Source organism: Perognathus longimembris, chromosome 11 (genome assembly GCF_023159225.1).
Source record: "Perognathus longimembris pacificus isolate PPM17 chromosome 11, ASM2315922v1, whole genome shotgun sequence".
NCBI lineage: Eukaryota > Metazoa > Chordata > Mammalia > Rodentia > Heteromyidae > Perognathus > Perognathus longimembris.
The window spans coordinates 51,075,578-51,093,739 of record NC_063171.1 but is presented as its reverse complement, the minus strand read 5'-3'; the positions used below and the strand labels follow the sequence as shown (position 1 = coordinate 51,093,739).

At 37.0% G+C, this 18,162-nt stretch overlaps 1 protein-coding gene across 2 annotated transcripts in view; it reads left to right on the top strand.

The window, feature by feature from the left end:
- The first annotated feature begins 619 nt into the window (after positions 1-619).
- The window catches only part of Kcnk2 (potassium two pore domain channel subfamily K member 2), a 159,973-nt gene continuing 142,430 nt past the window's right edge, over positions 620-18,162 (top strand). The window contains exons 1-2 of one of the 2 annotated variants that reach the window (XM_048357687.1): positions 620-739; positions 988-1,092. In XM_048357687.1, the coding sequence (XP_048213644.1) occupies positions 1,059-1,092 (34 nt within the window). In that variant the 5' untranslated portion in view covers positions 620-739; positions 988-1,058. Of the gene's footprint in view, positions 1,093-18,162 lie in introns of both variants that reach the window. The other variant, XM_048357689.1, reaches the window with a different exon arrangement.

The following is an 18,162-nucleotide window of genomic DNA, read 5'->3' as shown; positions in this document are numbered from 1 at the left end:
CTTCTTCATTCTTTATCTTTCACTACTTATTTAAAGTTTGTTTCCATGTACAGTTTGTTTCTCTTTGCTCTCACTTTTGCTATTTCTGTTCTTTTCTCTTCTCTTCTTTTTTTTCTTCTTCATTCTTTATCTTTCACTACTTATTTAAAGTTTGTTTCCATTTTTACCATTTGTAAATGCCCCCACCCTTCTTCCAAAGGGAGAATCCACCCTTACTTACTAAATTTCTTTAGTAATGCTACTTGAAACTTCCTTCTTCTTCGCCTTGCTTTCAGATAAAATCAAACAAGCAAATTCAGAAAATTGATAACATTCCTAATTTTAAAAATGATAATTAATGCAATTTAGATAAGGTGAAAAAAAAAAGAAATAAAAGCCTATATGGCATATAGCCAGTGATTCATCTGTCTGCATTAATGGGTTCCAGCCCTGGTACTCCAGGCACAGAAAGCCTGCTTGCCACTGCACTTAGCAAACACATGAGCTTAAAAATAAACTTTGACAATGTAGATCTCTTTGTCCTTTCGGGAATGGAAAGCATTATGTACTTCAAAGCACACTTAAGCCTGATTTGAAAATATAGTTGGGATTGTGTTACTGTGGCATTTGGGAGGGTCTTTATACTGCACAGAGCACATGGGTGCTTCCTGTGCAAATAGTTCTCTAGCCACAAACGAGTAAGAAGAAACGATGCTAGCAACTTTGAGGAGCTCATTCTTAAGGAAGGAACTTCGCTCGTGTAAGTTCTGTAGAGCCACTGGCAGATAGATGATTGCTTATTTTAATCAGGGAATTTCTTCCTTAACCAAACTGCTTAAGCAGAGGATTTGAGTAGCACATTTCACTTGCATACAGCAGCGTTGGTTCATTTTGAGTGTTTTGTTGGACAGGAAATACATAGATCTACAGGGTAACATTATCACAGAAAGGGAAACAGTATGGGACGATGGCTTACTAGTACAAGTGACTCTGTTTGGGAAATTACAGACAGAAAACCTTGGAGGAAGAATAGCATTAAAGATCAAAAGCATGATGACTCCTGATGAAAACATCACCAAATGATGAACCCAAGAACAAAGAGGAACTTCTATTGTAAGTATCTTTGCACTGATCAACTACCTTATCTGTTTTCAAATTTTCTACAGGGTGCTTAGGTTTGCAAACAAGTATTTGATGTAGAGTCTTCATTATAGACAAGTCTGTAATTAAGCTCATTGGGTGGTTTCAACAGAGGGCTAGTTACTGAAATTTTTTCCATGACCTTGCAACACTGAAATAAATTGCATGTTAATCTGAGAATGTTTTGTACGATAAGCGTGTTCTATCAGACTTTTATTGAGTGATGTGTTATTTCTGGCAATGCAAAATTGGTCACTATGCATGTGTACAACTTTAATTGCACTTAAATTTTAGTAAACTAGAGTTACTTTCATGTCATGTTAAACCTGTAATAAAGACATGGATGTATAGAGTCACATGTATTATTTATAATTTAGAGAGAATATTAGTGTTTCCATGGTAGCAAAGAGATAGCTTAGAATTTTGGAAATGAGGGAGTAGAAGGCTTGACAACTAAAGATATGGAAACTAAAGATACAGATACTTTTTACATGTCTGCCACTTATTTGGTAAATAGTCTTGTTTGAAAGTTATTTAAATATTTCCACAAAATAGTTCTTACCTACGGGAATATGGTTGTGATCTTAAGTGAATCAAGACTATCAAAAGCAAAATCCTATGTAAATGTTAAATGTGGACAAGCCCACTCAGTAGATTTTACTCCACTGGCAAATAGTCCATACTTAATAAATGAATATTGAGTAAGGGGCTGGGAATATGGCCTAGTGGTAAGAGAGCTTGCCTCGTATACATGAAGCCCTGGGTTCGATTCCCCAGTACCATATATATAGAAAATGGCCAGAAGTAGCGCTGTGGCTCAAGTGGCAGAGTGCTAGCCTTGAGCAAAAGGAAGCCAGGGACAGTGCTCAGGTGGCCCTGAGTCCAAGGCCCAGGAATGGCAAAAAAGAAAAAAAAATTGAGTAAATATTGGAGGTATAAGACAAATATTCTGACTGTACTGTTACTATTTTCTGTCAGAATTTTATTTAAAAAGATGTATCTGTAGGTGTGATTTGAAGTGTGACAAAGAATTACAAAACAATGGAGATATATCGTATTGTCCATTTCAGTAAGGAATTTCTTTGAAAGTCACATTCCTAATTAATTGCTATTCTTAGTCATGTTTCTTTTGCAGCACAAAAATGTTTATTCAACTTCATTGTCCACTTGAAAGAGTATAGCACACTTTTGGGAGCAATTCAATGTATAAAGTAATTGATATCAGCTTTTTCCAATTAACAGGAAAGATCCTAGTGCTAGATTATACAATTGGAGCTTGGAGTTAACACCTTTGGAGCCCTGTTTGCTGAGAGTTGATAGGTAGACCAGGATTCTGGCCAAATGCTCCACTGGGGAGATCACCTTACAGCTGTGAGAGGCACAAAAATTAACTGACAAGTGAGTGGCTAACTCTCAGAGTCAACTGGGGTATTTTACAATGACAAAGGAAAGGAGTTGATGGGGAGAAAGCTGGAGAGAGATGTTAGAGAAATTCACTAATGCTGTTATCTCTATCTTTATGATGCCAGATGACATTCTTGTTGTACTGTGATTATCTTTTTTCCCTAGACTATTCAATATTGACATTAGTTAAACTGAATACATGTCCTTCTTCTACCACAAGTAGTAAACATGAATGATGCACATAGGACTTTATTGCCCCTAATTAGAAGTGGTGGTGGAATCCTTTGGGAAGGCATGATAGAAGCTGTAGCTAGGCAACAATTATCACTAAGGGAAAATGCTCTGGGTAATTATATGGAGCTTTCGGGTACGTTTAAATTATAACATATGTAATATTGTATATAAAAATGGATACACTTAAATTATCCCTTTGACAGTTCTGTTAAGTCTCTACTTAGAGGTGTATTTTACAGAAAGATCCATCAGAATGTAACTCTAATTAGAATGAAATCGTCCATAGGATTTGCTTAGAGGTCCTTTTTAAGAATTAGGAGATCAACTGATAGCATCTGCATGAATTCTTTTGCAGGCTAACATCATCTGGATTTATTATAAAGAATTCTGGGACCTCAATCAAGAACTGATGCAACATTTGAACATTTCTAATGCTTTTCTCTCTCTTTTTTTAAGGAAAAGGAAAGCATTAGATTGCTGTATGAAAGCCAACTAAGTACTGTGTGGTAGAATAATTACAATTTTGGGGGGATTACCTTCAATAAGAAAATGTAGGGTTAGAGCCCAGAGCAAGCTGGTATTAGGAAGCATTTATTGATAACAAATAAGTTGAATTTTTATGGCACACTATATTTTTTCTAGTTATTTGAAGTAAAAATACCTAGAATTTCCCAAAGATTTGTTGAGTGAGAAGGGTTGAGTTCCTTTGTGATTTGTAGATGAGAAGGTTCAGGATGAGGGAAAAATAAATATTTTGAGTCAGACAAATGTGTATTGGAATTCCAGTTTGACTACTCATGAACTGTGAGGCCTTGGGAAAATTCCTTAAATGTTAAACCTTTAGGTCTCCATTTATGGTCTCCTTCCTAGAACCATTTATAAAGATTAAGTGAGATCATTTATGTCAACTACCTGCTATGATAAAATGTCTTAACTACATGGGGTACATATCCTAACTTTAAGGTCTAATAATTTGTTGCTTTCAATAAATGTTAGCCAAATACACAACTTGACAGAAATATCCATTTACCTTTATTGGGCTCCTAAGACAAGAAAATTATAAAGCAAAACTATGAGTACAGTAAGAGAATGAGCAAGGTAATCAGGATGCCTACATTAAAGGTAATGAAGAGCTTTTCATTTGTTTGTTGGAGATGTAAAGGGCATTTTGTAAGAGAATCAGATTTGCCAGATGGTCTAATGCCTTTTGATTGATCATTCTAGAGTGCTTGATGTTTAAGACAGTGGAATCATTAGGTCAACCAAAGCTAATTAATTTCTCTTTTCAACTTTTGTATATGATCAGTTTCTAATAAGCTTAGGAAACCCACTGTAACCAGAAATGGAGTTCTTAGAAACAATTTTTGTCTTTTGTTTTTGGGAGTTTAAGGGCTGAAGTGTTTATCCTAAGCTAAGACATCTTTCTGTGGTACCTGTAAATCAGTTTTATGTGCATAATGCATTTTGATGATTTAAGTGGTGGTAATTACTAGTTCCAAACACACATGTAAAGCACTGAGAAAATCCACCATTTTTATATTATTGCTTGAAGTAGCACATCATAGATAAGAAATAATCTAGCTGTGAGATTTGCTATCTAGAAACCCACTGATATTTGGAAGCCTGTCAAAAGTGGCTATTAAAAATATTATTTTGTTCTGAGATCTGAGGCTCATGCCTGCAACCAAAATTACTTGGGAAGCAGAGATCAGGGGGACTGAAGTTTGAAACCATCTTGGTTAAAACACTAATTTGATCCTATCTTAACAAAAAAAACTAGATGTAACAATGCACGCCTGTGACAGTCAGCTGTGGTGGGTAGTGCCTATCATTCTAGCAACAGCAAGAAGTATGATCAGCACGATCATACTTAAGGTTAAGGTTATTCCTGGCAAAAAGCAAGACCCTATCTTAAAAATAACAGCAGTAGAATCTTCAGTGCAAAGCTCTGAGTTTTACTGTCAAACCAACCCCCCCCAAAAAAAAAACCGGACAAAAAGAAACCACCTGGTGTTGTGGCTTGTAATCCTAGCTACTCAGAAGGCTGAGTTCTGAAGTTCACAGTTCAAAGCCGGCCTTTACAATAAAGTCTTTGAGACACTTATCTTCAATGAACTACCATAAAGCTGAAAGTGAAGCTGTGGCTCAAGTGGTAAAGTGCTAGCTTTGAGCAAAAAAAGCTCAGGGACAGTGCTCAGGCCCAGCATTCACGCTTCTGCACATGCATTTATACAGTGCCATTGTGTTCAAAACATTTCTACGTATTTTATTTTTCCCCCTCCCTCGAAGTATACAGGGAGGCTACAATCATTCCACTTAATTGTCTAATGAGAAGGTTGAGTGTAAAAGAAGTCATACTTTTGCATATAAAATAATTAGTTTAATGGCTTATGGTTATCTCTGACTTTTATCCAGAAATGAATTATTTCCATCTGCTCCCCTCAAGAATTATTAGGCATCTTACACTTGAGCTCCAATTGACTTCTGCTTTCTTCTTTGCCATCTACCTAATCAGGTACAGAAGAAACATCTACCTAGGTTCAGCCTCAGTCAGATGTGTAGAAAAATCTTAGTATCTGGGGCTGTTTGTCTTCTCTATTATTCTTACATCCCAGACACTTTAGGAGAGTAAAGGTGTCCAGATTTATTTATGTGGGTTTCACATTGTACAATGCAGGCAAGGCCACAGATGTGCCCCTGGCTGTCTTCCCTAACTACAGCATGACATGGGTTTGGAAAATTGTATTGTGAGCATGCTTTTGTGAGCATATGTCAAATCAACAGTGACAAGATCAGCTAAAAGTCCGCTCCAGAGCTCCTCAAAGGCTGACAAACTACCACTTAAATGCACAGATTTTAAGACTCATGACACAGTTTAACTCATAATTTCAGTTTAGTAATCAGATGTTTTCCTTGGCATGACTGAAGGTTTTAGCCCTGCAGGAACTGTCTTTTACAGGTGCAGGAGAAAAACAGAAGACTATAAACAGAATGGGCCAAATCTCTCTCGTCTCTCTCACACATTTGCTGCTAGGTGATACAAAAATGAAAATAACAACAACAATGAAAAATATGTTTCCATATCTTGTAGTTGATCATTTTGCGTAGCATCATCTTATATGATCATATGTACATGGTCATTGAGCTATTGTGATCCTCTGCTAGGACTATGCTAGATATATACTAATTATTACCAATGAGGGAAAACAGAGTCTATGTTTCTTTGGTTTTTGAATTGTTTTCTATCGGTAATTTATATATATATATGGGGCTGGGAATATGGCCTAGTGGCAAGAGTGCTTACCTTTGTACATGAAGCCCTGGGTTCAATTCCGCAGAACCACATATACAGAAAATGGCCAGAAGTGGCGCTGTGGCTCAAGTGGCAGAGTGCTAGCCTTGAGCAAAAGGCCCTGAGTGCTTAGGCCCTGAGTTCAAGGCTCAGAACTTGCAAAAAAAAAAAAAAGTACATATATATATACATATATAATATATATATGTATATGTATATCTTAACTGTTGTGTGTTCTGTGCAAAACACTTTTGAGTGGCAGCAATGAAGGGTGTGAGGGGGAAATCATGGGAGAGAAGGCTTAGGGGCATTTTGAACTTCCTGGAATGAATCTTAGAGAAATCCTTACTCTGTGTGTGCATCTTAGATTGTGTTGTCCTTTTTATTCCTTCCTCTCGAAAGTGAACAAATACTACTAAGGTTAGACAAAGTGCAGCAGAGCCAATAGAGGTGTGATTATAGGTCACTAAATAGCATGAGACACAAGGGTTTTACTTTCCTCATCCTATTTTTGTTCTTTTGAAACCCTAGTTAAGAGGTCAAGATGGATTGAACAGTAATGAGTAAAAACAACAGTGACTACACCTACACCTAGGTTGTGCAGAGTTCTGAGCAGTGAAAGCCTAAGAGTTTCTGCATCTTTTCCTTTCTGTTTTCAACTGTGGTTTAATTTTTTGAAAGGTACAGTTTCTCACCTTCAGGATGAGACAGATTTTTGTTTCTGTTTTGTCTCTCTGTATATATGTTATGTGTTTGTGTATGTGTGTGTATGTGTGTGTGTAGGGATGTGTATATATATAGTGTGTGTATGTATGTATATATATATATATTTCTCTAACCACTTATCTGTCTTCTGTCTTTATAATCTTGTCTTTTCCAGAATATCTTACACATGAAACCATACAGCTTGCATTTTTAAAAAATTCTGATTTCTTTCACGTACTGAAATGCACCTGCACATTATCGGTGTATGTACCAGTAGATTTTTTTTTATTACTCCGAAAATTTGAACAATGAACAATGAAGAAAGTTCTGGCTGTTTCCCTTTAAGGAAATTTATTGGTCATGGTGCTTGAACTCAGGGCTTAGGCCCTGTCCCTGAGCTTTTCTGCTCAAGGCTAGCATTCTACTATTCTGAGCCACAGATCCTCTTCCAGTTTCCTGGTGGTTAATTGGAGGTAAGAGTCTTATGGACTTGCCTGCCCAGGTTGGCTTTGATTGGACCACATTCCTCAGATCTCAGTATGCTGAACAGCATCCCATTTTTGATTACTGTGAACAATACTGTTGTAAATATGATATACTCTAAAACAGATTTTGTACATATGTAAGCTTTTCATTTTATAAGGAGTAGAATTTCCAAGTAGTAGGATTATAGTTCAAAGGATAAATTTATAGTTCAATTTAATAATTTACAGTTTCTTAGAATGACTTTATGATTTCACATTTTTTACCAGCAACAGGTAAGGGTTTCTTGTGCATGCTTGTAGCAGTTATGATTTTGTGTGGTATTTGTGCTAGCTATTTTAATAAGGGAGCAATGCTATCTCACTATGGTTTTAAGATATTGATCAATTTTTCACAGCTTATTTGGAATCTAGGTATCTTTATTGGTAAAATGTCTGTTCAAATCTTTGTCCACCTTTTACTTGATATTACTCTCTCTTTATTGTTGGCTTTGAGAGTCCTTTATAAACAAAAGATCTAAATTCCTTTGGATTTGTCAATTATATTTAAGTCGTTGTGCAGAAAAGACGCCATTTAACAAAGCCTTTTATGAATAGGATGCATCGTAATCAGTGTCATGCATCCTCTTCCTCACTCCCCTTCTACTCACCCCTTCCCTTGCTGTTCTTAGTTTTGTGGTATGTACAATGAATTCCTGACTGCATTCTCCTCCACCCACCTCCATCCATCTACCCTTCTTTGGTTGGCCCCACCTCACTCTTGCATGTACCCATTTCCTGGTGCTGATGTAGTTGGGCTTTGACCTAGACTTTCTAAGGAATTCTACTATTTGAGCTCTCCATAAAGTCTATTACATTTTCAGTTAATTCATTTGGAACCACTTACATACCACCCAACCTGTTTACATATAGATTTACAGGGCACATTCTATCTACCTATCTACCACAAATGAGGGAAACTGTGCAACCTTTGTTTCTCTGGGTCTGCTTACTTCATTTAATGGTATGCTTTCTAAATCTTTCCATTTCCTTAGGAATGGTACAATCTTATTCTTTCTAATGGATGAATAAAATTCCACTGTGTATATATACCACATTTTCTTGTGCCATTTGTCTTAGCTGATTTTATACCTTGGCATAGTGCTGTATCCCTTTGAATTTTTGATATATAGATATTTCCTATATGCTGATTTTGATTTTCAACCTTCTTTTTATCAGAAAAAAAGATTTTAGTTTTGTTAAAATACATGTGTTCAGGTTTTTATATTCTTGTGGATTATGACAATGTCTCAGCCAAGAATTCCCTTCCTAAATAAAAGTCAAGAAAACTTCCTTCTGTATTTTCTTTTTTTAGGGTATTTATAATTTTATCCTTTGAACTTAGGTCAATGAATCACTTGGAGTTAATCTTTGTATATGATATGAAGTATGAGTCAAAATACACATATATGGTATATATACACACAAAAATACTAAATATAAAATATACATGTATATATCATATATCTCATATGTGTGTCTATGTATTGTATTTGTGTTGTCAAGTGGATTGGAAGTTGCAGTTACTTACTTGGACATTGGAAATGGTTCTAAAACTGAAGGTAACAATTCAGAATCATCAGCCAAATCTGTTGTAGCTGAGTCAGATGTGGTTAGGCATGTTGAGAAGAGGCTGGGAATGATTATTGTCTAACATCATTTGCAATGGTCACATAGAGAAAAAAGAGCCAACCAGGACCTAAGAATAAGCAATCATTTGTAGTAGAAAGAAGAACACTTAGGAGAGTGGTCAGCTCCCCAATGCCTGATCAAGGATTAGAAATTTAGATTTGGTAGTAAGAGAGTAATTTCAATGGGGTGTTAGTAGGAGAAGGAGGTTGAGGAAGCTAAGGGGGTGAGAAACTTGAGGTGGTAAAGTAAGAAGGCAGAAAAATAAACATAAAATATAGCATTTTAATATTTGGCCACAGTGAAATAGACAAAGATAAACACACACAGAGAAAAACAACACACACAGAGAAATACAGAGGAAAAGTATAGAGAAATATAGACACACACACACACACACACACAGAATTAGAGACAGCAGTGGAGACAAAAAGAGAGAGAACAAGTGTAGTATCACATTGGAAAGTTTATGTTTTAGTTGAAAGAAAATTTAACTCATTTTTTAGGTTGCCCAGGGGGACCCATAAAGAAGGAAGAGATTAAACTCATGGAGCAGGAAAAAACAATAATGGGTGGATTGAAAAAATACAGTCTCGCTTTCTGAAACAAATGGTTTGATACAAGACGGACCAAGAGAGTAGTAGAAAGAAACCTTCTTTACTACCAGAAGAACAAGATGTACACAGGGTGGTATTCTATGCAAATACTTAAGTAGCCCATTTAGATTTATTGACCCACAAGAATAAAAGTGATTGGATTTTTCCTTTCTACTATGTTTTAGAAATGTCAGTGAAACAACACTTCTCTGTCCTGGGATGCTCTGGAGCCTGTCCTTACTCCTAAAGTTAAAAAAAAAAAGTGACTTAGTGTCCCACAAAAGAGAAGAAATGGGTTTAGTTATCTACTGTAAATCAGTAGCCTTTTAAGCACATGCATCAAAAGACAAGAGCATTCTGGGTAGAGAGAAAGAACAACAAGGAGACAAATACTGAGAATGTAGATGATCCTTAACTTCAAAAGATTTAACTTATGATTTGTTTTTATTTTATCATGCTGCCAAAGGGATGGGCATTCAGTAGAAAACTGTACTTCAGATTTTCCTAGACTAGCAATATTTGGTATGATCCTCTTAATATCCTAGCCTTCCATGTTTTCACAAAGACTGAACTCAGGTCCTAGACGTCTGTCTTTGCTAGGCACGCACTTTGGCCTCTTAAGCTTAATCTTAATCTTAATCTTAAGCTTTTTAGTGATTCTGAGATAAGGTCTTGCTCTGTTTTCCCAGAGATTCTTAAGATGCTTCTGCCTCCAGCTTCTGAGTAGTTGAAATTACAGGTATACACTATCACTCTCAAGCAGAATAGTCTTTTCTACAGTGCTGGGGGACAGCCATGAGCTGCCTCTTCCAGCCAGCCATGAAGGTTAATGCCTGACACTCTACAATGTACCATAGAGTATTAAATAAGAGGAGTTATTCAACATGTAGCTATAGAACACTTTAGGTCAGATGGGTTTTCCTAACTCTAGGCTAATACAAGTATTTTTGGCATGTTTAAAAAATAGACTACACTAAGCTATAATGTCTATAAGTTACATAGACATCATAGTTTAAATCTGAAATATACACCAAAGATCCATGTATTCAAAGTCTTGTCCCAAGCCTGGAATAATTTTCTCCAACAAAACCTAGCTGACATGCATTTTTTTTATGTTTATCATAAATTTAGGAGATCCTCTTCTTTTCCTTCCCTCCCTCCCTTGCCTCCCTCCCTCTCTCTTCTCCCCCCTCCTCCCTCCCTCCCTCCTTCCTTCCTTTTTTTTTTTTTAGTTAAGTCCTTGCTATGGAGATAAGGTTGGCTTTGAACTCCTAGACTCTTATCCTTCTGCCTTATCCTCCCCAAATGTGAGGCACTGACTGACCCTGGATTAAAAGACCTTTTTTATGGAGTATCCATCTAGCATAGTAATAGTTCCTGAAGCAAACTACATACCTTCAAATAAGAGTTGGAACAGGTTTAGGCTAGTCACAGCAGAGGATCCACAAGAGCCCAATAGCTATGCCCTTATGAACACATAAGATGATAAGTGAAATGAACTCCATGTTATGGAAACGAGTATTATATCACTGTTGTAATTACTTTCAACATGCCATGTGAAACGGTAGCTGCTTTTTTTGTTGTTGATGATCCTCTTGTATCCCCTGCCTGGGGTTGTCCCCATGTTATCACTGTATCTCATCTGAGTACCCTGGATTGTATATACTGGTATTAGAACTAGGGAAGTGAAAGGAATATCAAAATCGAGAGACAAACGATAAAAAAAACCCAAATGACTCCAAAAGCAATACTTACAAAACCATTTGGTGTAAACCAACTGAACAACTCATGGGGGGAGAGGGAAAGGGGAGGGGGAGGGGGAATGAGGGAGGAGGTAACAAATTGTACAAGAAATGTACCCACTGCCTTACGTATGAAACTGTAACCCCTCTGTACGTCACTTACAATAAATAAGTAATTATTCAGAAAAAAAAGAGTTGTAATAGAGACTACTTATTTCTTACTGAGGTCATATGTAAAAGAGAACAAGGCTATTCTTATATAAAATGGAGCTATCCCCCCACCCCAAACATATGATAGGGCTAAGTTCCAGCGGAGACACCAGCTGTTTGTGATTAGTGCCCATTAGTTACCACATTTGTTCAAACTGATCACTGAGATGCACTGAAGTTTGTTAAATATTTAAAATTCATGAATATCAAGCTCATATTTCCGATTTTCATTTGGAGCATGGTTTTGTTAACTCAACTTCTGTATAGTTGGAATTAGAATTTGAAGATAGATGATATTCCACAACACTATTTTGGGAAAGGTGAGAGAAAACTCATTGCAGATAGTCATGTGGTAGGTTCATTTCTTTCCTTCTCTCTGTCAGTATCCTTAATTATTGTCCATGAAGAAGAGTGCAGCTGCATTTCCTCTCCTGCTTTTTGTCTTTCTTTCAACATTATTGTTTGGTTTTACAAAAGCAACTACAATTTCTTTTCCCATACTATATTTGGGAAAGAAATATCTAGGATAATTTAATTCAGTAAGCGTTATCATAGCTCTATTAGTGGAAGTTTGTAGTATTAACTGTCCTTTGCTCCTGTGTTTAAATTATTGTGCATTTTCTACCATTTTTGACATCCATGTGGTATTTTGTAAGGTACCATTCATAGGTATGATGTTTGGGGAATTTTTAATGTGAGCACTCTTTAAAAAACCTTTATTCTGTGAACTCAGCTAATAATCTGTGAGATTACACCTACTGAATAGAGGTACCAAGCTTAGAAATATTATTAATTATCAAAGAGATTGCCTGACTACAAAGACATTTAGACTGCTTTTATTTAATGACATGTAAATTGGTGAAAACCTTGTAATGATTTTTATTTTCTTATGGGGATTGTTATATGCTACCTTAGAAGTCAGCTTCAAAAAAGAGGATTCTAAAAATATTTCAACATCATTACCTTCAGAGTTCAGTTGTTCTTCACAGCGAATTTTGAAGAGTGCTACTCATTTAGATATGTGACTTAAAAAGAGTTTTCTTTATCTTTTATGCTATTTTTCTACTACATATTGTCTGATAGATCATTGGGATCAATGAAAGTCTAATGCAAATGTACATATGTAGGTTATCATCTCTTAATGCCATTTAATAAATCTCTTAATCTACCTAATTTAATTATAGTATAATCAAACACCTTTCAATATTTCTGGGAAAATATAATCATTTCTAGGAAAATATAATACGTATTTTTACTGCTCAATTAAAACAATCTCAGGCTATATACTTTTATTGATGGATGATAGTTGGATATGTGATATTAAGAATTTATTTACACTAATTTTATCTCTGATTGGCCAGTGAAAAAATTTTGCTTGGGATAGCCATGCAAATATATTTTCATTATTTGTTTGCAAACTCAAATGTTTAAGAAAATATGATTTGATTTTCCTGTAAGAGATCTTAAATTATATTTCCAAGTCCCCATTTTACCTGGCAAAAATTTAATCCTGATGAACATGGTGGTTAATGTTAGGCAATGGTTTCCCTGAGTTATGGTAAAGCATTAGTCCTGGGTCTATCTATGAGAATATTTCAGAAGAACAAAAAAAGAAGAAAAGTGAATTTTCACTTTCTTCTGAACTTGAGTTTACCATCTCTTCCTATTCTTGAACCTCAGAACTATAAGGCACTCATGTCTTTAGACTGTGGGACTCATGCCAGTGGACCCCAGTTTCTCAAGTCACACATTTTGCACTGAAACTTACCTCATCAGCTTCTCTGGTTAATAGACTATTGGAGTTAGACTGAATTATACCACCGGATGCTGTAGTTTAAAGGAACTTTATTATTGAGGAACTTTTGGCCCCATGAACCAGTTCCCATAATCAACTAACTGTCCAATTCTGTTAATTCTGTTTTTTTGGCATCCTGAATAATATAGTCAACCTAGGACTTTTTGTTTCAATGTCTTTTCCAAGTCAATTTAGGATGTTCACAAATTTCAGCTTTGCCTCTACAGATTTCAGAACATCAATTTCCATAAGGAATGTGCTATGACATCATCGATTATGAGTCCCCACAGTTGTAACTGGTCTTCCTCTCCCTTATGCAACCATCTGAAAACCCGTCCAGCAATTTGTGAGCCCCTTTCACGAGAGAGGAAGAATGTGTGGTTGTTCTCTGGTGCCACCCTGGGTCTAACTGGATTTTCTGAAACTACCCCATCCCCCTTTTGGCTGGAAAACATAGGTGGCCACTGCTATTCATCTGTCACTTGGTTGAGCAGGGCACAGAATAATTTTTAAAAGCACATTGTTCTTTGGAGATCTCCTTTGGAGATCAAGTTCCATCCATAAGCTCTTTTCAAATCCTCAAAGCTGTTTGAGGTTGTATCATTGTCTTTCTGCCTGACTTGGCCTAGCCTTGGGGGAAAGGTGCAGGGGCCCATCCCAAGAATATTCCTTTCCTTTTAACCTCTCTTTTCCCTAAATTTTCTCTTTGTTCATCCCAGATAACCTTTATCTTTCTGAAATTAAAAAAAAAGTGACATCTGGATCTCACTGATTCCTTGCCCTTCCTTTTTTTTGGTCAGTCCTGGGCCTTGAACTCAGGGCCTGAGCACTGTCCCTGGCTTCTTTTTCGCTCAAGGCTAGCACTCTGCCACTTGAGCCACAGCACCACTTCTGGCCGTTTTCTATATATGTGGTGCAGGGGAATCGAACCCAGGGCTTCATGTATACAAGGCAAGCACTCTTGCCACTAGGCCATATTCCCAGCCCCTTGCCCTTCCTTTTTGATGCTTCTATAAAGACTTGGGCTTTTGAAGCTCTGGCCTGTATGGGGAGTGTCCAGCCCAGGCTCAGATGGCATATGAAATCATTTGGTACTTGATGAGATATGCTTCTCATATGCTTTTCATTGGCTGCCAGAGGCCATCTGCCTGTATTGATAATTATGTTTCAATATTACAAATATCCAAATGGCCCTTGGCAGGAAAAAAGGTTTCCCAAACCTGCTGGAGTGATTCACTTCTTTCTTGTTTCCTCCCTGAGAAAGTCAGAAGTGACTTTTTCAGTAGCACAAATCGCACAAATGAAAAAGAATGACTACAAATGAAATGAAAAATAGCTGAATTACTCACCACCACACATTGGATTCCCTTACCCTACAGACTTTGAAACGGAATGGGGTGGACCTCAACGTGAGCTTTCCATGTCGCTGGAGTATTACTACTATAAAACAGCTATGTAGTGTTGGTTAAAAAAATCGATTCTTGTATTTCAGGAACTTCCTACTGGCGCCCCTACCCACACTCATTGATTAGATTGGGGAAGAAATTTATTTGTGAAAATACATAGGTCTTTGGCTCCAGCCAGCTGTCTCCTACAGACAGGCTTCTACGCATCCCCCTCACAAAGAGCTTGCCTTATGATCCAGCTGTGTATAACTGTACATGCCAGCCCAATAACCCTTTTGTGAGTCACTTTCTGAAATCTGTCCCCTGGCCATACATATGTCACTTCAATAAGATGTTACCATTAGAACTGAGCTACATTGAAGCAGTTAGACAATAGAAAGGGACAAGAGATGATTTTACATTAAGTGACTCCACAGTGTTCATGGTCAATAGTTGAGTGCCCTAGTTAGGGAACCTGGCCATGCTATGAACAGATTTTTTTTTTTTAACTTTTTTTTTTTTTTGGCCAGTCCTGGGCCTTGGACTCAGGGCCTGAGCACTGTCCCTGGCTTCTTCCCGCTCAAGGCTAGCACTCTGCCACTTGAGCCACAGCACCGCTTCTGGCCGTTTTCTGTATATGTGGTGCTGGGGAATCGAACCTAGGGCCTCGTGTATCCGAGGCAGGCACTCTTGCCACTAGGCTATATCCCCAGCCCTATGAACAGATTTAGTGAGTAGATATCACAGCTCCAGTCTTTCAGTGAGCAAATGCTTATTGATAAGCATCACATTTTGAATTTGGGTGAATATTTACTTTTATCAACAATGGGACTTGTATTTTTTACAGCATTTTTTATTAGCTTATATAAGTGATACAGAGGCCATTGTAAATTTTGTAAAAAATAAATTGTTTATTCAAGTGAAAAATATTTGGGGGAGGGAAGGTTGGCTGGCTCAAAGTTGTATTGTTTTTAAAACTGAGGCAATGGTGGTCTTTGGTTTCCCCACTATGCATTTTGCATATGCTCCCTTTTGTTTGTTTTGTTCTTATTTGCTTTGCTTTATCTTTTCCTCACTACAATCTACTGCCTTTGGTCTTTTCTGTCCTTAGGACAGAGATGAGGGTGGATTCTGCATATTGTAAAGATTTTTCTAACCTGACTAGGAAAATACAGGTGATGTAGAAATTGAGGAGCTGCCAAGAAATGGGCAGGAGAAAGGAAACATGCTTTTGTGTGTGTGTGTGTGTGTGTGTGTGTGTGTGTGTGTGTGTGTGTGTGTGTGTGTGTAAGAGGGTATTTGTTTTGCTTCAGGAAGAATAGAGATGACAGGAGAATCCTGAGCCAAGGGTAGGAACTAAAACTATCTCAAAATGGAGCCTTGTTTGAAAACAGTGGGCTGGAACTAAGGAGAGGGCGGTTTCAGGCATCAATAGTGCTGCCTCTCATAGTGTCAGTGTATTGTTCTGAGAGGCTTGTGTTACAAAATCCCTGTCTGCTTGTGCAGAGATAATATGCTTGCAATCCTGGCATTCAAGGCTATTATATACCAGTGTGCAGTCATCTAGGTTTATAACACCACTTTCAGGGAAAGGCGTACATTTGTCTAGGTTCCTAAAGCAAGGTGCTTAGAGATATCTTGCAACTTTCTGCCTAAGCTTTCTTTCCCCCTCATGTTATTCTTCAGTGTTCTCAAAATCTTACCTGACTACTAAATACTATCTCTTTTATAAAATGTTCCATTCTTGAAATTTCCTTGGAACAAATGCCGCTTAAAAATCAAAGAGTTCTGGTTGGGCATTGTGGTATGTGCCTGTAACCACAGCTACTTGAGAGGCAGAGATAAGAGGGTCATGGACAAATATGGCCAGGAAAAAAAAGGGTGAGATTATACCTGAAAAACAAAAGGACTAGGACTGCGAGTTGAGTGGCAGAGCATCTGCCTAGAAAGCTCAAGGCTCTTGGTGTAGTCCCCAGAAGAGAAAGGAAAAAAAAACAATCCAAGAGGCTTAACTGCGAAAAAGCAAATTCTAGTGGTTTATTAGTTTCGTGTACTATGTAGGAGATGATTGGACTGCTTATCAAACATATTTCAGTGATACATTAAAAACAAAACAAATTGTTCCAATGCTGTCTTTTTATCCATCCCTATTCTCCAAAGCTAACACATTTAATAGCCTAAATTAAAGGCTACAGAATATGGAAATACAATGGCAAACACACACACACACACACACACACACACGAGATTTTTTTTTCACTGAAGCAGAATCATAATGGACACATCACATTGCAACGTGGGTACTTAGCTTAATGATACATTTGGGGCACAAATTGGTTAAGAGTCTCTGTGTCTAATGATGGCTGCCAAGGCTTCAGAATTACCTTGCCTGGATTCAAATCCAAGCCCTGGAGCTAAATAATTGTGTAACTTCGGGAAGGTTACTCCTTAGTTTTCTCATTCATTAAATGAGGATAATAACAGTTTGAACCTCATGGGGTTAGGCTGAATAAATGAGTCTACGGAAAAAGCACACACAGAAATAAATGTAGTTATCCTTTGCCCATACAGGTCAGAAGACGTTCACACATGTCCAGACTTTTACATTTATGCTTTTATTCCATAAGATTATCTTAGTGTGTGTGTGTGTGTGTGTGTGTGAACTTCTCTTCATTTTTTTTTCTTTTTGCTTTTTCCTTTGTTTCTTCCTCTTTGTTTCCTCCCTTCTGTGTTTTCCTTTTCTACCCCAACCTTGGGAATGACATTAAACATTACTAAATGGAACCTTGTTCCTACCTAACATAATCTTAGATGCATACTTATGATTGGTTCTGCATCAAATTACATACAATAAACATGTAAACATGTGTATATTTAGGTTATATTTTTGACATCATACTATTAAAGGAAAGAAGTATAGCATGTTTAACTTCCATTTGCATCTCTCACTCTTTTTTCATAGTATTGCTATTTAAAAGCCTCTCCAGGTGACTCAATATGGCTGACTAGTGCTCTGCAGATTGCTACACTTCCCCTGTATACACGTTTTTACTAATACAAAGAGTACTGCACTAGACATCTACGTTCATGGCTCTTAACTTACTATCCGTGCTTTTCAGTGGGGAGAGGGACTAAGGAGTCCAAAGAGTCTTCCTAGTCTTAATAAATGTTGCCAGATTGCTTTCTGAAGAAGCTATACCAACCTGTATTTTCACCAGTAACATGTAAAAACACATATTCCAACTGACAGTGCTGTTATTGTCACTATTCAATTTTTTGGCTGATCAATTTGGCATGATAGTTTGTTGTTATTTATTTTTATCATTATTTATTTACTAGTGAATTGGAAAAAATATTTGCACATACTTGTTTGGCCATTTGGATTTCCTGTTCTGTGAACTGAATATTTTTATTTGTTGCTCATTTTTTTTCTATTAGGTTGTCTGCTTCTTGTTAATTGGTACAGCTCTCTTCATATAATTATGGCTTTTAAACCCTTATCTGTCATCTGTATTGAAAACATGTTTTCT